Here is a 21,415-nt window from a genome sequence, read left to right on the forward strand (position 1 = left end):
CACAGCAAACATTATCCTCAATGGTGAAAAATTGAAAGCGTTTCCTTTAAAGTCAGGAACAAGACAAGGGTGCCCACTTTCACCATTACTATTCAACATAGTTTTGGAAGTTTTGGCCACAGCAATCAGAGCAGAAAAAGAAATAAAAGGAATCCAAATTGGAAAAGAAGTAAAACTCTCACTGTTTGCAGATGACATGATCCTCTACACAGAAAACCCTAAAGACTCCACCAGAAAATTACTAGAACTAATCAATGATTATAGTAAAGTTGCAGGATGTAAAATCAACACACAAAAATCCCTTGCATTCCTATACACTAATAATGAGAAAACAGAAAGAGAAATTAAGGAAACAATTCCATTCACCATTGCAACGGAAAGAATAAAATATATCTACCTAAAGAAACTAAAGACCTATACATAGAAAACTATAAAACACTGGTGAAAGAAATCAAAGAGGACACTAATAGATGGAGAAATATACCATGTTCATGGATTGGAAGAATCAATACAGTGAAAATGAGTATACTACCCAAAGCAATTTATAGATTCAATGCAATCCCTATCAGGCTACCAACAGTATTCTTCACAGAGCTAGAACAAATAATTTCACAATTTATATGGAAATACAAAAAAACTCGAATAGCCAAAGCTATCTTGAGAAAGAAGAATGGAACTGGAGGAATCAACCTACCTGACTTCAGGCTCTACTACAAAGCCACAGTCATCAGGACAGTATGGTACTGGCACAAAGACAGAAATATAGATCAATGGAACAAAATAGAAAGCCCACAGAATTTTCCACAGTTTATTGTGATCCACACACTCAAAGGCTTTGGCATAGTCAATAAAGCAGAAATAGATGTTTTTCTGGAACTCTCTTGCTTTTTCCATGATCCAGCGGATGTTGGCAATTTGATCTCTGGTTCCTCTGCCTTTTCTAAAACCAGCTTGACCATCTGGAAGTTCACGGTTCACATATTGCTGAAGCCTGGCTTGGAGAATTTTGAGCATTACTTTACTAGCGTGTGAGATGAGTACAATTGTGTGGTAGTTTGAGCATTCTTTGGCATTGCCTTTCTTTGGGATTGGAATGAAAACTGACCTTTTCCAGTCCTGTGGCCACTGCTGAGAAATAGATTTAAGGGCCTAGATCTGATAGATAGAGTGCCTGATGAGCTATGGAATGAGGTTCGTGACATTGTACAGGACACAGGGATCAAGACCATCCCCATGGAAAAGAAATGCAAAAAAGCAAAATGGCTGTCTGGGGAGGCCTTACAAATAGCTGTGAAAAGAAGAGAAGCAAAAAGCAAAGGAGAAAAGGAAAGATATAAACATCTGAATTCAGAGTTCCAAAGAATAGCAAGAAGAGATAAGAAAGCCTTCTTCAGCGATCAATGCAAAGAAATAGAGGAAAACAACAGAATGGGAAAGACTAGAGATCTCTTCAAGAAAATCAGAGATGGGCTCGATAAAGGACAGAAATGGTATGGACCTAACAGAAGCAGAAGATATTAAGAAGAGATGGCAAGAATACACAGAAGAACAGTACAAAAAAGATCTTCACGACCCAGATAATCACGATGGTGTGATCATTGACCTAGAGCCAGACATCCTGGAATATGAAGTCAAGTGGGCCTTAGAAAGCATCACTACGAACAAACCTAGTGGAGGTGATAGAATTCCAGTTGAGCTATTCCAAAACAGAGTATACCAGTCAGCTATTGCTATGTAACAAAATAATCGCAAAATTCTCAAGGTACGTATTTGTCATTCATGCATCTGTTGGTTGACTGGAGTTGTGCTGGAGCTCAACTAGCACAACTCCTAGTTGTGGCTTGGGGTCAAGTCTGTTTGACGTGTCTCTCATCCTCCTTGGGTCAGCAAACCACTGGATCCTGTACTTCTTATGGCACATAAGCACAAGAAAGCAAGCCCAATCACCCAAGGACATTACAAGCTTCTGCTTATGTCATATCTGCTAAAATTCCATTGGCCAAAGCAGGGCATATGACCGTGTCCAAATTCCTGGGCCAGGGAAGCACGTGCCCTCTAACACTTGGTCACTTTACTTTGTATGCCCTAGCCAACTTCCTGGTCTTCCTGGAACAAGCCAATCATACTCTCCCCTCAGAGTCTCTGCATTTCCTATTCTCTCTGTCTGCACTCTTCCTTCAATTAGCTACATGGCTGTAAGTCTTCTTTCTAATAACTACTTTAAGTCCCTAACACTTTAGCTCACCTGCCCCTTATTAATGAGGACTTCTTAGACTCCTCTTTCTGCAGAGTCTTCCTCACTGCCCTTCCCTGGCCCTCTTTTCTGAGGCCTGTATTCCTCTATAAGAATGTCTCCATGGAGACCAAGCTTTTTAGTTGTGTATTGCTATAATCTCAGTACTCAGAACCCAGGGTCCCCAACCTCCAGGATCTCATGCCTGATGATCTGAGGTGGAGCTGATGTAATAAGACTAGAAATAAAGTGCACAACAAATGTAATGTGCTTGAATCATGTAGAAACCATCGCCCCCACCCTGGTCTGTGGAAAAATTGTCCTCCATGAAATCGGTTGCTGGTGCCAAAAAGGTTGGTGACTGCTGCTCAGAGCAGTTGCCTGCCACATAGTTGGCTTTTGAGAAACATTTGAATTTATAAATAAATCTGTTTTGAATTTTTTTTAACATTTAAAATCTGACTCAGTGTTGAATAGTCCAGTGGCATTCCTTTAATTTCAGGTGTCATTCAGCTGTTTTCACTTTTCCAGTATAATCTGACAGAAAATATTAGGCTGTAAAAAACATTTTTCGGTGGTTGATTCACCTCTGCTCATGCATATATATAATTCTGATTTTGATTCTTAAAGGAGATTAGTTAAACCCAAAGGAGTTTCTGCTTACTGTGAAAATCTTAAGAACAGACTATATTTTACTTGTTTATGTTTACACCTAGGATGTAATAGGCCTTCAAAAACTGTTTCAATAGACACATTGATCACTGCCATGAAAATTTCCACTGAAACCAAGAAGCCAAGTTTACATTCCTACTCAGACACATACCTTTGAGACTCATAGATGACAGTTATGCCTGGTTGACATCATTAGGTTTATACTATTTTTTGATCCTTGAAGTAATTCAGGGAGAAGAATGTCAGTCACTTCATTGAACTGCACGTAAACCTTAATCACAGTCCAGTGGAGTTCCTAGAGCTCCAGCGTGAGGTAATTAAACTGTCAGAAATATTAACATAGCTGCTCATGAGTGTCTCTATTGGTACCGACTTATTCTGTAATGTGTACAGTCACTAAAGTTGACTTGATGCCATGAAAAATGCCTTATGTTCCCCAAATCAGCAAAATTTGTAATTGGTAATGGAACCAAGAGATGTGATCAACCCTGCAGCTGTCAGCATCCTGTTCCTTCTGGCGATCTTTCATTCATTCCATCTTTTTCAGATGATGGTAGTCTAAAAGCACAGGCAAGAAGAAACTACACATGCTGAATTTCATTCTTTGATTTTTAAAGGCATGGATATGAGCAAGTAGTTTGTGCGTGTGGATGGATAAATATTCTAACTTCCTTTTCCACCTTATGACCTGAATTCTTTAGCAATCATTTCCTGTCCTTAGTACTTCAAAGAGGTTTCCTATGGTATGTTACCAGGAGACTTACCGAATCAGAGAGGCTTTTTTCTCTCCCAGGTCCTTAGCCCTCCTTTCTAATAATGGTATACAGTCTCACATTCACCTTGCATATGATTTTATCTCAGTGGTGAGCATTGCCAATGATTCTTTCAGCTTCTGCTTTAAGAAAGAAAAGGTGAAAACTTGGTAATAAATGGAGGGTTATAATCAGAGATGAAATTCCAAGTGGCATACACCAAAGGAAATGAAAAGCATATTTAAGTCATTATATCACTGGCTCCCTTTTAAAGTCAGATGTGAACCTGAGGTTGTCCTTAAGTATGTCCATTATTGTTGATTTGCTGAAACAAGGTCTTGTTTTGAATGGAAGTGACAATGTACTGAACAAACAGAACTCAAAAACACGTTATTTTCACAGTTGGAAGATTGAATATTATGAAAAATGACTTTCAGAGACCTTCAAAGTTCAAAATAATTTTGTTTGCTCTTAAGAAATTTCTCCTTACTGCAAATGCTATTTGAGGTGTATTTCCTTGACATGAATAAAAAGTAGAGACACAGATCAACAAACACTACAAGGAGACTCCCATCCCCAGAAGACCATCCATGCCTAACCTCCTTTCCTTCCAAATCATCTTTCTCTTTTCACAGAAACAAATTCTCAAAAATTAAAAACAAGTTTTCCTTTGTAAGCCTCCAAAAACATAAGTATGAAGTAACCCCATGTAACAAAGGGGAAAGGAACATAACTTCTAGTATCTCGATACGTACAGTCCTTAAAATACCAATATTTCATTACCTTTATAGGTAACATGAAATTCTTATTTCTCCCTATTAAACTGGACTTCAAAGGTGCTTGAGTTTTGTTTGTATTTTTTTGTTAAATGTCAAAGGAAAGAGTGGAAAAAATACATCAGTGTCTTCACTCCTTACTTTCATAAAGTGAATCCAAAACATCACATTCTTCTTTTGTGTTGAAGAGACACACTGCAAGTGTGCACTAATCCTTTTTTATTACAAAGAACAGCATTTCATATTTGTTAACGGGGCATAAGCAACTTATGGCAACTTTATCTTAACTTCTAAGCAGGTACACAGTTTTCTTTTCCAAAGATAATGATGTACACAAATATCTGCATGAAATTCTTCATCCCTTGAAGGAACTGCTCCCTAATTAGTAAGCTTGAGAGGTTATTTTTATTTCTGTTATTTATGAACAAGTGGCAAAGAATTTATGATGGATTTTAAAATGCTATCATGAACCTTTTCTCTAGTCTCACTGTCTTTTTCCTAAAGTGTAATTTGCCATTATTTGTGTTTGCTTTGATTTAGGCGAGGAAGACCTTCTCAGTCCTCCCCAGGACTCAAGCACAGGGTTAGAGGAAGTGATGGAGCAACTCAACAACTCCTTCCCTAGTTCCAGAGGTAAGTGCCATGACTTGGAAGTCACTCAGACTCACCGGAAATAGACTACTCACTGCCATACACAACTGGCATGTGTAGTTTCCATGTTAACATAAACAAGTGCTGACAGAATGCCAACTTGGGATCATTGTGAGAAGAATTTCTTTTCAAATGTGAATTTCTGACTTAGAGTGTTTTCAATTCAAATAAGCTGTTTCCAGAAATAAGAATACTAACAACATTTATAAGGTGTCTTCCTTGCTTGGCACATTAGTCTGAAGAGTTAATGATGAGATAGCTTTTACTGTGGAGCAATTACTAAGTGAGATTTACAGATGAGGAAATTAATGCCTTGACAGTGCCTTTACCAGAGACATACAGCTACCACGTGATACATTAAAGTGCAGAATATGCCTAGTGTATAGTAGTGGTGGGCACTTGAGCTTCGAATCTGATGCCCTTTATGTATATTTTAAAACTGTATCTTACCCCTTCATTTAAATGTAAGTACAGTTAAATATATATGTACTAGTTTGTTATTTTTTTCACTTCCTTAGATAGAATACAATTTTCACAAAGAAAGGCATTCGTTTCTTGGACTATTTTTCTTGGTTCATTGCCCTAACATAAAACAAAGTCACTGACCCGCTCCCCCTTCAGTGAATAAAAAGAATGGCAGAGAGCATGTGGACAAGAGTCAATAATATTGTATTGCAAATCTGAAAATTGCTAAGAGTGAAAATCTTAGGAGTTCTCATTGCGAGAGAAAAACCTGTAACTTTGTATGGTGACAGATGGTACATAGACCTATTAGGGTGATCATTTCACAATGCATACAAATGTCAAATCACTAGGTTGTACACCTGATACTAATATAATGTCATATGTCAGTTATACTTCAATTAAAAAAAAAAAAACATAATGGTATCAGTCACCTGTGAGCAAGTAGAAGGAAATTCTAGAGAAGCCAAGGGGAGAAAGCACAAGGCTAGGTGGCCAATGATTGGCACCCCTAATGGGCAGCCAAGGAGGGAAGGGCAACAGACAATGGGGCTATTTGTTCCTCTCCATAAGGGCAATGAGGAGGGTGTTTGCAGTCCTATGTTTTTCCTATCTTTTGGTTCAGTGTCAGTTAACAATGGCCATTTCCCAGCTATTTGATGTGCGCATGAGCATTGTGCAATGCACATTAAAAACAATAACATTCTGATAGAGCGTTGCTAAGGAACTGTAAGGGGAAGCTAATTTTAAATGTCTGCACCAGCCATCTTTTCACTGCTGAGTGCCTCTGATGTGTTGATTTTAAGAGATAAAATTCTTGTGTCTTCCACCCACCTCCTTATCCCCCACCTGGCCAGCCTCTTCTCCATCCTGCCTTCACTGTCTCCCTAGATGCCCTGATTCATAACAGGAAGACTGCATGCTGGTCTGACCAAAATCAAATGCATTCACCTTTATCCTGCCTCCTGTCACTAGTGCCTACTATGCATCAGCAAAGGTGTTAGGGATGCAAAGGAGAAATGCCAAGTTCTTGCCTTCAAGGTGCTTATAGTCAGTTGGGGACACAGCCCTCCTAGACGTTCAGATCACCACACAATTAACGGGATTACTCCTATGATGGAGACATCTGCGCCATGAGAGAACCCTAGAAACACCCTTCAAGATAAACAGGAGGGCGTCAGCCTCAAGCAGAGCAAGGGTCTTCCTCAAGGTCACATAGCTCCTCATGGGCCCAGTGCTGTGGAGCCCAACTTTCACACACATTTCACTGACCCCTAGCTTTCTCTTGAAGGTCACAGACCTGCGTCTCATCCCAAGTCCTTGGCCTGAAAGCTTGTTTACTGATTCTGTGGGAAGTTAGTGGTCACCTCAGGCATTTCTTTCACATCCAAACCACTGGAGTAGATCCAAGGAGAGACTGGAGCAAGGTGCAGGGCTCTGCTTCCCCAGTGGCAGCCTTTTCATCCCCATACTAGGTCCCTGGCCGTCCTGATTATCTTAAAATGGGAGCTAGGCATCCCCCTCTTAAAGTCCTTGAGGCTAAACAGCACAGGAGTGTGAAAGATCAGAAATACACCTCCTCTGATAGGGTATTTGGCAGTCAGCCTCTGATCTTACATTCACTTGTATGATGGTAATTTACTTGCATGGAAACCTGGGAAACTCTCTTCAGGCCGCCTGGTTAGTGTTTACTAAATTAGTGCTTATGGAAGCATTTCATCCCCTGAGTGTTAATTGGACTTCTCAAATACGGCATAAGCAGGCTTTGTCTGAAACCAATTCCATTAACCAAGTTCCTACTTACTCAACAGTACCCTGGTGGCCTGAGAGAATTCATTCATTGTCCTGAAGCAAACACAATCAAATCAACAAACAAACACAGAATAAGAGAGTAGATAAGGTGCTGGAAGAGCTGACTGGTCTTTCTGTGATGCGATGACCCTGACATTTTTTTGCTGTTGTTAATTCCTACCAAATTATACCTTATCATAGGCCCTTTATGATTTTGTACCCCATTGCAATGAGTAGGTTCTTTTTCCCACACTGCCAAACAGTTCTCATATACCAGCAAGTATATGCAGGAGATATGTGCTCCAGTTCAGCTCAGATTCTGACTCTTACCTACCTAGAGACAGGATCAAAGTCCACAGGTTAAGGTCTCAGTCCCACAAGACAGCCCCTCCTTTCCTCACTTCAGAATGCCAGTTTTAAGTCTGGGTTGTCCGCTGGGTTTCTGACCCACTGGCTAGACACTAGAGATTCCAACAACCCGCTCTTCGGGTCAATTAATTTGCCAGAGCAGCACACAGAACTCAGAGAAACATTTTCTTTACTAGATCATGGATATTGATAGAAAGATATAATCAGAAACAACCAGATGGAAGAGATGCATAGAGCAAGGCATGGGGAAAGGGGGTGGAGCTTCCATGCCCTCCCTGAGCTCACCACTCTCCCCACTTTGTCTCCACACATTCACCAGCCAGGAAGCTCTCCAAACCCTGTTCTTTCTGGTTTATGTGGAGGCTTCATTACATAGGTGTGACTGATTAAATCATAATTAAATTGGCCATTGGTGATTAAAGTTAACCTCCAGCCCCTCCCCTCTGGGCTCCCTAGTGGCTCAGTGGTAAAGAATCTGCTTGCAGTGCATGAGCCACAGGTTCAATTCCTGGGTTGGGAAGATCCCCTGGAGGACGGCATGGCAGCCCACTCCAGTATGCTTGCCTGGAGAATTCCATGGACAAAGGAGCCTGGCGGGCTAAAGTCCGTGGAGTTGCAAACAGTTGGACACAACTGAAGTGATTGAGCACGCAGGCATGCCCTCTTCTCTTCCCAGAGGTCAGGGGGTAGGACTCAAAGTTCCAACCTTCTCATCACTTGATTGGCTCCCCTGGCAACCAGCATCCATCCAAAAGTCACCTCAGTAGCACATAACAAAAGACACTTTGCTGCTGCTCACCACAGGAAATTCCAAGGGTTTTAAGAGTATTGTGCCTTCAAGAGGGACAAAGACTAAATATATATTTCCTGTTATATGTCACAGTATGACACCTATCTGTCCATAAATTTAAATGGATAAAATGTCTTCTCATTGTAAAAAGGCTGATGATCGATGCACTCTAAAAAGTGGTTTTTCAAGCATCTAGATCCCAGACAGGTGGGAACCAGAAGGTTGATGATGCTGACTCCTAATTACCTCACCACCAACCAATCAATGAGCTTATCACACACACAAACCCCCTCCCTCACCCTGTCTTTATAAACCTTTCCCTGAAAGCCTTAGATGAATTCAGGTCTTTTAAGCACTAGTTATCCTGGACTCCTGGCTTGGCTCCCTGCAATAAAGCAATTCTTTTCTACTTCACCCCAAAAATTAAAAATTATAAAAGTGGATTTTTGGATACTTTATTTCTAACTAAAGGCATTTTTTTTTATTTTCAAAGAATGATAATACGTACATACACATACATATATATGTGTGTGTGTGTGTGTATATATATATATATATAGTAGGATTTAGTGGGACTATATTAACAATTGGTAGATACATTGATATTAAGCCAAAAATCTTGAGATTCTTAACGTCTCAGGATTACAGACTATCCCAAATTGGAAGGGCCTTGAAAGATCATTTTAGCATCTTTGATGTTCAAAACCGTGGCTTTTGATCTTTTCTGATCATTATCCATAATAAGAGAAACATATTACATCTCAGACTGGGGTAAAGATACAAGTTATTTGTGAGTGTATGTACACACATATATGTATGTACCCACTGTATATATACCACACATATATGTATACACTCACATATACACACAAAGATCAGAAACAAGTTTCATGACAATACTTTCTTTACTACATACAATTCACACTGTTTCTGTTTTATGTATTTAAAAATAAAATGCTGGTTGCAACCCACTATATTGATTTCTGATCCAGTGGTTTAAAAACACTGTTTCCTAGCAGTTGAAAACCTTCATACTGCTATCTCTGCTTCACTAATAACAAAGGAACTGGTGAATGACTCAACCAAGGGCTGGAAGCTGAAATAGTTTGTGCAGAATCAGGACTCAAACTCTAGTTCTTTTAGTTCCACATACTGTGATCCATCAGAGAAGGCAATGGCACCCCACTCCAGTACTCTTGCCTGGTAAATCCCATGGGCAGAGGAGCCTGGTAGGCTGCAGTCCATGGGGTCGCTCAGAGTGGGACATGACTGAGCGACTTCACTTTCACTTCTCACTTTCATGCATTGGAGAAGGAAATGGCAACCCACTCTAGTGTTCTTGCCTGGAGAATCCCAGGGACGGGGGAGCCTGGTGGGCTGCTGTCTATGGGGTCGCACAGAGTCGGACATAACTGAAGCGACTTAGCAGCAGCAGCAGCAGCAGCACTGTGATCCATAATTGAGTACACTATTCCCTACACTTATGTTAAAGATCTGTTAAATGAAAATACAGGTACTATTATTTATTGAAAACAATCTGTGTAAGTGGATCCACGCAGTTCAGACCCATGTTGTTTAAAGGTCAACTGCAGTCTTTTATTAATAAAGAAACAAGTAAGATCCATGCATTGAAAAAATTAGAACAGACATACAAAATTAAATGTTGCATTTTCACCGGAAAAAAAAAAAATACTGCTCTAACTGATTTCAGCTTTCCTGACCCAGGTGAATATATATATATTTTTTTAAATGATGTTTTAAAAGTTTCACCATGGAAGTTTCTGCCAAGACCTGGCTAGTGTCTTAGAGAACACTGGATTTTTCATCTAAGTCTGCCATCCACGTTCCCATTGGTGTATTACAAAAAGTGAAGTTCATGCTTGCTACAGCTGTCTTGGACAGCTGTTTGCATAACTTAAAACAGATGTCAGACCCAAAGGTCTGACATTTAGTGGAAAAGTGCTATTAAATACCACCTCATGGTTTCCTTAACCCTGCTAGGTAATTGCCCACAGAGGAAAAGACTTTTTAGTATTATGTTTTTCATAAATATAAAACATATAAACAGGGGAGTGTGTACTTTAAATTCACAACTTTTTTTGTTACACTTTCCCACAGTTTTGACTTAGCAGTAACTCTTCAGGTATCAGCTAATCTTCACCATTCCACTAGAAGTACCTGGATACCCAAAGGAGGGAAGAGCCTCGTTCAGTTGAGCTTCAGCTTTTATCTTGATGGCCTTGCTAAACTGTTCTACGAATTAATAAAGGGAGCTGCCTGCTCCTCCGCTTAGTGATCAGGTGATAGTCAGCACTACCCTGTCTCAGAATGGCTCTAAACTGCAGGGAGTTCACACTGAGCATGTATGCGTGTTTAGCTTTGCAATCCTATCTTTCCTGATGAATCTCTAGCTCTGGTTAGTTACTCACAACCACCAGAGGAGCTTGAGGGCCTTGGTGTATTCTAAACCCAGAATGTTAGCCAATTTGTAGTTAATCTATTTAATCTATCTATATAATCTCTCCCTTTGTGTATAAATGGAGGAGTTGAACTCTACTGTAATAAGAATCATTATCTATCATAAGATAATTTCTAAATCCCCACCATCATTCTATAGGAATGCTACCCGGTTAGAACGAACAATAAACATCATTTTAACATCAACTCTTGAAGCGATTTGTCCACACATCTCTGATCATTTAGCAGTCAAACAAAGAGCTTTTTTGATGCATGCACATTCATGAAAGAAAATGCTTCCCTAGTCAGGGTTTGTATTGGCCCCTGTAAAAATGAGGTGTCACTGTCCATATAGATTAATGATAGGATCCCAGATAAGCTCTTAGTGCAGTGACACAACTCAGGAAGTGGTCAGCACTGTTAGTCGGGTCTGTCTGCTGCCTGTATCATCTTTTACCTGCTGACATTATTTTTATCCCCAACAGCCCCATGCCATCCTCTCTCATACTCCCCCTCCGAGATAAGCCCACATAACAGTCTGTTAAATGCCTCTAAATTAGCAACCCAACAGCTCTGCAAAACCTACAATTCAAGCCTTGTCTGTGGTTCTTTCATGGAAGAACAACAGAAAGCCTGCAGATGGATGGAAGCATCCTAGTCCCGGGCCCCCTTGGGGCTCCCTTCTCTTTCCTCTAGGCTTCCAGAAAGGATCCAAGCTCCTTTACATCGGAGGTCGGTGAACTGCAGTCTGTGGGCCAAATCTGGCTCACTACCTGCCTTTATAACTAAGCTGTCATCATAACACAGCCACCCCCACTCATTTACATATTGTCTACAGAGGCTTTCTCACTCCAAGGGCAGATAGTTGTGCCAGAGCTGAAGAGCTGTTCCAGAGACCATGTGACTGACAAAGCCTGAAATACTTACTGTCTGGCCCTCTACAGAGCAACTTTGCCAACTCCGGCTTTACATGATTACATTGTTGTCCACTCTAGCTCATGATGTATGTACAGTCACAGATTTCAGTGCTGCAAAGCTCAGCAAAACTTTGCCTCTGAATTGATTTATACATTTATATCTGTGTTCACCAAAGACCCTGCATTTTCAATCAACTATAGCCATTTCAGTCTTCTTTTACTTGTAATGAAACAGAGATCCTTAAAAGGGACTCATTCTTCCTGAACTTTTAAAAACAGTCAGTGAACTGAGATACAGAAGCTAATAAAGACACCCAGAAATAGGAACATCCTGGGACTATGACTCTGAACAATGAATTACAGCCAATCATCTCGGGTTCCCACTGCCTGAGGAAATGCGACTTCTCCAGACCTGATCAAGCCCTTTATTTAGACTCAGGACTCCCCGACACACTTCCTCTTTCTCTTGATTCATTTCCTGACAGACAGCATACCACATTGCCAGATGGACCCCCTAACCCAAAGTCTAAGGAGACTCATTTCCAAAGAATGTGTTTTTGCAATGCAACTTTTATCTGGTACTTGATTTATTAGTAAAGATTTTTGTTTAATGACGCAACCAGTGAGCCTCTGTTTTGCCAGCATAGAAACTACTCCTGATACAAGCAGAAAACATGTGTTTTAAGTCTTTTTAAACACACAGTGGACCTCCGTTTGTACTATGCTAATAAGCACACCAGAACCCAAAGTGACAAGGGAGGGTTTTTGAAAGAACTTAGGGATCATGTAACTTGGGGAGGTCCATTTCACAGAAAGCATGGCTTCTGAAGAGGTGCCTGAAACAATCCAAAGCATCCGCTGCACCTTCAGCAGTGACCAGTTGATCCTGAGCTCTGAATATGGCTTGGTGAAGAACTAATAAAGATCTGTAACCTTTATCATTCTAGTAACTATAATTACATTCCAGAACTAAATCACATTGCTTTCTAACAACCCTGACCTTCCTAAGGTTCTGAAGTCTTTAAAAATACACCCTAGTCAAGGACCTACTGTACAGCACAGGGAACCAGACTCAATATTTTGTAATAACTTCTATGGGAAAAGAATCAGAAAAACAGTATATGGGGACTTCCCTGGTGGTCCAGCAGTTAAGACTTAATCTTCCAATGCAGGGGGTGTGGGTTCAATCCCTGACTGGGAAACTAAGGTCTCACATGATGGGTGGCAAAAAAAAAAATAAAAAATCCAAAACATAAAAAAAGAAGCATTCATCTGCTGATGGACATCTAGGTTGCTTCCATGTCCTGGCTATTATAAACAGTGCTGCGATGAACATTGGGGTACACGTGTCTCTTTCCCTTCTGGTTTCCTCAGTGTGTATGCCCAGCAGTGGGATTGCTGGGTCATAAGGCAGTTCTATTTCCAGTTTTTTAAGGAATCTCCACACTGTTCTCCATAGTGGCTGTACTAGTTTGCATTTCCACCAACAGTGTAAGAGGGTTCCCTTTTCTCCACACCCTCTCCAGCATTTATTATTTGTAGACTTTTGGATCGCAGCCATTCTGACTGGTGTGAAATGGTACCTCATAGTGGTTTTGATTTGCATTTCTCTGATAATGAGTGATGTTGAGTTTAAAAATAAAATTAAAAAAAATAATAAATGTGTATGTTGAAGACCTAAAAAAAAAAAAAAAGAAGCAATATTGTAACAAATTCCATAAAAACTTTAAAAATGGTCCACATCAAAAAATTCTTAAAAAAAACTTACCCCCCAAAAAAGAATAAATAACTATATATATATGTGTGTGTGTGTGTGTGTGTGTGTGTGTGTGTGTGTGTGACACACATACATACTACATACACACACATATATAGCTTCCCAGGGGGCTCAGTAGTAAAGAATCCACCTGCAGTGCAGGAGACAAAGGAGACGTGTGTTCCATCCTTGGGTCGGGAAGATCCCCTGGAGAAGGAAATGGCAGCCCACCCCGGTATTCTTGCCTGGGAAATCCCATGGACAGAGGAGCCTGGCAGGTTACAGTGCATGGGGTCGCAAAGAGTCAGACACAACTTAGTGACTAAACAACCACCACAACATACATACATACGTATTCATATATATATGAATCACTTTACTATATACATGAAACTAACACAACATTGTAAATCAACTATACTTAAATTTAAAAAATAGAAAAATAGACCCAAGTTACAAGCCAGAACAAGTTAGCAGCCCTTGGCATCCAAGCTAAAGGATAGCAAGCAAGGCCAAGTATCCAAAAACATCAAAGGACTCTTGGCCATGACCTAGTGTGGTGACCTTCCTACCTTAGTTCACCTGGCAGTTACCAAATACCCACGGTGTCAAGGTACAGTAGAGGTATCAGGGATAGAGAGGTAGGTGAGCAACATGTGGACCCACCTTCAAGGAGCTCATATAGTCTTATAGGGGAAGAGAGTTAATTCTACCACCAGACAGGATAACCATGAAGTAAAAGATTTCTTTTTCATTTTGCCAGTGGTGTCAAGGAGAATAGATGATTTATTCACGCTGGGTTTGGGCCCTCAAAGATGATGCTGTTCTCCCCTTTTCCTTTTTCCCATTGTCTGCTATGGTCCTACCACTGGAAATGCCCACAACTGCTAAGCCAGTACTTTTTTGTCTCTCTCTCTTTTCTGGTTTGAAGAGCATCGTGAATACCTTGACCGTGTTTATTACATCACCATGCCTGCCATTTTTGTATCCCCAAGAAAGGGCTGAATCAGGAAAATTGGAAGGAAGGGGGAAGCAAGAGAAGGTCATACTTAGAAAACCTTTACCTGTATGCTAGAAGTTCAACCCTAGGCTTGAGTTTTGAAAGCTTTCTTCTGGATGAGTAGCTCCAGACCTCTTTGCTCTCGACAAGGAATCCTGGGTTCGTAGGTCCTTTTGAAGCCATGGCTTGCGCACTGACCATGGTTTGTTGGGGGAAGGGGCTCTGCTCTGCTTATATCTCGCTCTACATACTGGACTCCAGAGAAGATTGTTTTAGGAAATATCTCACTATTAAAGCCAAAGTTTAACAACCAGTACTTCACTTTGGGGTACCCTGGAGATAAAAAGGAGATTATGTGCCCGAGACGTGCCAGGTATGATCAGCAGTCCCTCATTTTCTGTCCAGTTATAAATACTAGCATAGCAAAACTTTCTCAGCACAGCCTGCTTTTTGAAAACACATAACCGCATGTACAGACATAGGATTCTAGAACACCAACAAGGCCAGGGGGGTCTGTGGCTGACCCTTCAGGCTCCCGGAATCTGCTGAATCACGAGGTGGAAGGTGAAGGTTCATTGCTGAATTGTGCTCCGTGGCTTGCCCATAGCGGGACTTAACTCCTCCCTGCTTTGTTTCCGTTTTCTCCAATGCCCCCAGTCCCGTCACAGACATGCTGAGCTCCTATCAGACAGAACAAGTTCTCCCGAGAGGATGGGGTCTAGGCTCTAAAAAGCAGTGTTCCACCTTGCTTTCGCAGTGCAGATTTTTGGCACTCCAAACCAACTACCGTGTATGATTTGGGTGTTGCTTGTCAAGTGGACAATGAAGAGATTCTGAGATTTTTGGCCAGTAAACTTGAGATTCTACAGTTGCCCTTGAAAACAATCTTCAGCTTGTCAGGTTTCCCTGCCAAGCCAGCTTTCATCCACTTAAACACATGAGCTCTATGGATCTTCTGAGTGATGTCTCCTGGATCATGTTATCTGTTTACACCGATTTTAAGTGTATGTAAAGGTTATTTGACTGGATGTGTCTTTTGGGTTTTTTGTTTCTGTTTTTTTTTTTTTTTCCAGAAGGGGATAAATGAATTGTCATCTCAACATTTGTTTGGTAAAAGAAGCAAATTGGTATGAAACTGTATATTTATGCATGTTTTTTTTTTTTCCTTTCTGATATCTCTGCCTCTTCCTCTCTCTATTATTAAAGGAAGAAATACCCCTGGGAAGCCAATGAGAGAGGTTAGTGAGATTCAGGCTCACAGCCATGGCTTCTGTCTGTCTCATCCCGCTTTCTATGTTTGGCGTCTGTGTAAGAATTGTGTGCGTGCACGCGCATGTGTGTATTACACGTGTCATCATGTAAGGATGGTAGTCACCTCTCCACTTGCAGCTCATGAGGAACATGCCTCAAATGTTCATAGCCATTGTCATCACCATGACAACAGGACCAGGGGTTGGGGGAACAGGACTCTCTTAAAGGGCAACCCTTCAAAGTCCCTAAGTTGGGATCCTGAAGTTCATCATCTGTTGCCATTTGCAACACAAACAAAATCTTCACAATACATTTAGCCTCGCACATAGTCGATGAGTCATAAAGCTTCCTTCCACTTCCAAGACCCTAGTGTTTTCTGCCAGTGCCCTTGGTTTTTATTCTTCTGGGATGACTTCATTTTGTTTTCATTTTCTTTTTCCTGGTTCCTACACTCTCTCTTTCCCACTTTAGCTAACATTTTTTTTTTTTTTTTGAGCACTTACTGTTTCCCAAGGACTTTTCTAAGCACTTGCCATCTTTTTCATTATGTAATCTTCACAACAAGCCTCTGAGGTAGGTACTCATATCAACCCTGTTTTAAAGATAAGGAAACTGAGTCAATAAGCGGGTAAGCAGGGTGTCCAAGGTGACAGAGCCAGGATTTGAATCCAGGCAGTCTGGGTCCAGAGCCACGCTCTTAACTATGTGCTTTACTGCCACTTAGAAAACAATGTGTGAAAAGCATATGACATCTCAACTTGCCCATTAGAGGAGTTTGTTTGTTTGTTTTTAACTTGGCATCTGGAGCCAAATAGACCCACACCCAGTCAGGAATAAAAAGTGAATTTTGGAATCTAGAGGGACTTTTTTAATGCCTTTTATAGGTAGGGTACAGTGTTATCACTGAATGTGGTTTGGGGTTTAATAGTAAAAGCCACTTCTTTCTGCATACTACCTGGAATATTATCTAAACACTGAATTACCTCACGAAATGACATATTGAGTGACAGCCCAAATGAAACAAGATCGTGCTTACCAAGAGTTGAGTATGAAGGAAGCGAGAAGGAATGTTCTCCCATGGGTGGCAATAGCGTATACTCTGGTGGGAGACAGGCTGGATGGGTGGGGAGTCCTTAGGAGAGGGTTCTGAATCCTTAGCAAGAGCATGGACAAGAGTAGCCACTGATTCATTTAAATGTAAGGAGTCACACTGGAAATTCTGCCAAACCATGCCATGCAGGTCTAATCGACTGAATGACCCTCCAGTGTGTCTCCACCTGTACTCCCTTCCAAGGCTTGTGGGTCCGAGGGAGGGGAGTGGTGGGCTGGGAGGAGAAACAGGAAACCTGAATCTGTGAAGTATTGAATGCTCCTGACGGTTTGCCTTCTAATGTGAGACTTCTTGGGTTCACTCTGATGGTAAGTTCCCCTTAAAATTTATTCTAACTTGTGGTAAAAAGTTGCACTGTTTTTTTTTTAACCACCCTGAACATATGTCTCTTATGAATGACTTTTAGAAAAGACCAGCACATGCGATTGAAATCCCACAGGCATGTGGAAACTTTACTACCTGAGGTGTATTACAGTCAGACAAGTTTCCAGGAAGTCAGGGAATCAAAATAATAGTGATGTTTTTTATTGTTATGAAAATAACCCCCAAATGTACAGTAGACCAGATATTTTCTTCCAAGATTACATTCTAGGAGAGAAGATAAGCACATTTCACCACGGTATTCTGGCTGTTCCTTTGGCGAGTTGAATGCTCACCATTTCTTTGGGAATGGTGTTTTTTAAAAAACAGAGTGCCAGATTGCTCTTGAGGTCTTGGGGCTCTGCCAGAAATTCTCAGTTCCAATCACCGCAGCAGACAGCTCCCTGAGGCAGAGGTGGCGCGTGCAACTCAATGTGTCACAGTTCACGCCGACTCGGAAAAACATGTAGCTAGCCTAATGTTAAATGCACGGTGCCATTCTCGTCAACAGTCCTTGCTTAAGAATGGATGAAATGAATACTTGCTATAGACAGATTTTTCGGTCTACTTGTGCCTGAAGCTCATCGCAGATGTCTGAATCCTGCCTGTTTTTCAGGGCCTCTAGTGCTCCTAGTTACGAGATTTTCATTTTGGCTTTAGAACAATCTGTCAGGTGAAATGAAGGCTCTCACTAGTCTGCTGCCTTCCACACATGGATAATAGACGCAGGATACAAACCTTTACTTTCTGTGTCCCTACTTGTGTGTGGTTTTATGCCTCCAGCAGGTTCAGGTGTATGATTTCTTCGGGGCAATATTTTGAGCAAGAGAATTGGTTTTTTTTTTTTTTGCTCGAAGGAAAACCTCCATGGAAAACTGTAGAATTGTTTTTCTGGTGAAATGAGTATAGGTAAACACAGTCATGAAGGGCATCATATAGATACTTTCATTTTTTTGGACAGCCATGAGGTCATTTGTGAACATTTAACCATCTGGATAGGTTAACGGCCACCTAACATTTTGTGGGCATGTGTGTGGTGGTATATTAAGAACCATGACCCTCTGCTTGACCTGGTAACTTTGTAAACAGCAGATACCCCTAGAACTTAGGCCTCTTAAGAGACTCAAGACTTTTTCTTCCGTGTAGTAACTGAACACCATTTTGAGTAGGAAAAGTACCACCTGGCTACCTAATCTATAAATGCATTTCTTTGTTTTGATTATCTTTTGAACCGCATTCTACATCTCCTGGTACACAGTCTAAAATAGGCCCTTTGTAATCATTGTTAATCAGCTGATGGGGGGGGGAGTGATTTCTGGCCTGTTTCATAATACATGTTTCTAGCCACCAGGTAGACTATACTATAGGCAGCTGTGGGTCATGAGAAATGGTTGGAATTATATTTAGGTGTCAGGTTGTAAGAATGTTGGGTTTTTGCTTTTAGTGGTTTCAGTGACTGTTGTTAAGATTGTAAGCAATTTAAAATTTGCAGTTAGTCCATCTATTTTCAACCACACATGAATAATTGTACAGCTTTCCCAGAGAGACACAAGAGAAGTTCTCTAACCTGCTGGCATCAGGTTGATATCTGTGCTTTGAGGAGCAGCAAAGGACTCACTATGTCTTTGTGTGGTTTTTATGGTTTAGAAAACCCAAAATCCAGAGTAAATTTTTTTACAGCACAATTAGTCCTCACTGAAAATTTCTGCCCTAATAAAGCTCAAAGAGATTTACAAACTTGGTCACCATAATATAAATGGCTGCACTGCCTTAAACTTTTAATAAGTCTTAACTTGATCTGGTGCCATGGCTGTTTAAGTGCCAGCCTATGAATCCTCTTCAGATCCTCTCGTATATTTAAAAATGATATGTCTCTTGAAATAAATATTAAGACTAGAATGCCTGCCCTAGTCTATCTTTAATTTTTATAGGGATTTTAACAATTATTATGGGAATCTGTAAAGTTGATACATGGCAAGGTAGTAATAGCCTAGTAAAGCATTTTTCCTTTCAAAGGCAGTACTTGAATAGTAGAATGATTTAATAATGTCCAAGAATTAAAATTAGCCGTATAAAAATATGGGACATACATGAAAAGGCAAGTCATAAAGTATGTCTCAAATTATCTTACTCTAGATCTGAATTTCACCACAAAGTACCAAGAGACATTGGGCTGCCTTTATGCTCCATGCTGGGGAATTAATACTAGGTCATGTCGTATTATTATTAAAAGGCTATTCTTTAACCCTCATTTAGGAGGAGATCAAAAATGGATTCACAGGATATACAAAGGCATGCTACACATGTGGGTCATATTCTAATTAGGCTCTCAAATAATTTGGAGCCAAAAGTGATTTTTTTTTCCTGAAGCTTTCTAATTCAAATGTTAGTAGTACATAAAAAGGTCAATTGTTTATCTTTCAATTCAAGTAAGAACATAGAGAAAACAGTCACCTCCACCATAGCCTTAGATGTGAGCCAACAGCTTGTAACAGCCTTGAGATGAAGACTTCACATCATGGCTATGGTAGAGTGGTGGTGGTGGTGATGGTAGTGGTGATAGTTATGGTGGTGGTTGTTTGATAGTAAAAACAAATTTTCTTTTAAATACAAGTACATAGTAAATATTCTCCTACAACAAGGTGGAAAAGATACATGCCACCATGAATTATTCCTCTTACAACAGGAATCTTGCTCTTCTCCATGGAATCCTGATATATATCTACAGGGAAGAGGAGTATAATCTTGGACTTTTGCCATTTCTATGATGCTAAGAGTCTGATCCCTGATAGGAGGCTGATACTAACAATGTGGAATGGCTTCATTAACAAGGCTTTGCTTCTTCCTGGAACACTGGTGAAAAACCAAGCCCTGTTGTGTATCCCCCTCGATGCAGCGTCTGTGTTGTCTTCACCTAGAAACGGGGGATGATTTCCACAGCAGCAAAGAGTTGGGGTGATGATCTCTGCACCTTGCATCAAGTCTCTCTCTCTCTTTGTTTTCCAGGACACAATGTAGGAAGCCTTTTCCACTTGGCAGATGATTTGGGCAGAGCGATGGAGTCCTTAGTTTCAGTTATGACAGATGAAGAAGGGGCAGAATAAATGTTTTACAACTCCTGATTCCCGCATGGTTTTTATAATATTCATACAACCAAGAGGATTAGACAGTAAGAGTTTACAAGAAAAAAAATCTATATTTTTGTGAAGGGTAGTGGTACTATATTGTAGATTTCAGTAGTTTCTAAGTCTGTTATTGTTTTGTTAACAATGGCAGGTTTTACACGTCTATGCAATTGTACAAAAAGTTATAAGAAAACTACATGTAAAATCTTGATAGCTAAATAACTTGCCATTTCTTTATATGGAACGCATTTTGGGTTGTTTAAAACTTTATAACAGTTATAAAGAAAGATTGTAAACTAATGTGTGCTTTATAAAAAAAAAGTTGTTTATAAAAACCCCTAAAAACAAACACATACCTACACACACACACACACACACACACACACACACACACACACAAACACAAACTGAGGCAGCGCATTGTTTTGCATCCTTTTAGCGTGGTATCCATATGAAATTCATGGATTTTTTTTCTTTTCTTGCATATTAAAGATAGGACTTCCTCTAAGACCACCAAATGACTACTTCACATAGCTCTGTTAGGAATTGTTGACTGAGTGGGACTGGCCATGGGTTTTCATTTTACACATCTATATGTCTATCGGTATGTAAGCACTGTAGGTATACAGGTAAATATAAATTTCAAGAGACATTTAAAATTTCTCGTTCAAATGTTCTTGCCACTTCCTAATGGAAAGAAATTGCTTCTCATCACCCAGGCTCACCTGCTTGGTCTAGAATGAATCCTCCCTGGAGCCTGAAGCCAGAAGGAAACTACCACACTAAAACATGGTCTAGGGTTCCAGATGTTTCTAATTTTGAACTTTCCACTGACAACTAGAGTATTGAATTTTTTAAGGGACATATGAATGAATACACAGGACTTATGTCAGAGTAATCCACTGGTTGATTCATTCAGCTTCCTGCTGCTGACAATGCCAC

The 21,415-nt window shown here is 40.4% G+C and overlaps 1 protein-coding gene across 12 annotated transcripts in view; it reads left to right on the forward strand.

Annotated features, from left to right (window-relative positions):
• The window catches only part of DMD (dystrophin), a 2,362,639-nt gene extending 2,341,765 nt beyond the window's left edge, over window positions 1–20,874 (forward strand). For 10 of the 12 annotated variants that reach the window (XM_070783459.1, XM_070783466.1, XM_070783458.1 and 7 more), the window contains 2 exons: window positions 4,974–5,066; window positions 20,355–20,874. In XM_070783459.1, the coding sequence (XP_070639560.1) occupies window positions 4,974–5,066; window positions 20,355–20,452 (191 nt within the window). In that variant the 3' untranslated portion in view covers window positions 20,453–20,874. Of the gene's footprint in view, window positions 1–4,973; window positions 5,067–15,699; window positions 15,754–15,832; window positions 15,865–20,354 lie in introns of all 12 variants that reach the window. The other 2 variants (XM_070783462.1, XM_070783461.1) reach the window with 2 other exon arrangements.
• Window positions 20,875–21,415: the final 541 nt, after the last annotated feature.

The sequence above is a fragment of the Bos indicus genome, chromosome X (assembly GCF_029378745.1).
Source record: "Bos indicus isolate NIAB-ARS_2022 breed Sahiwal x Tharparkar chromosome X, NIAB-ARS_B.indTharparkar_mat_pri_1.0, whole genome shotgun sequence".
Lineage (NCBI taxonomy): Eukaryota > Metazoa > Chordata > Mammalia > Artiodactyla > Bovidae > Bos > Bos indicus.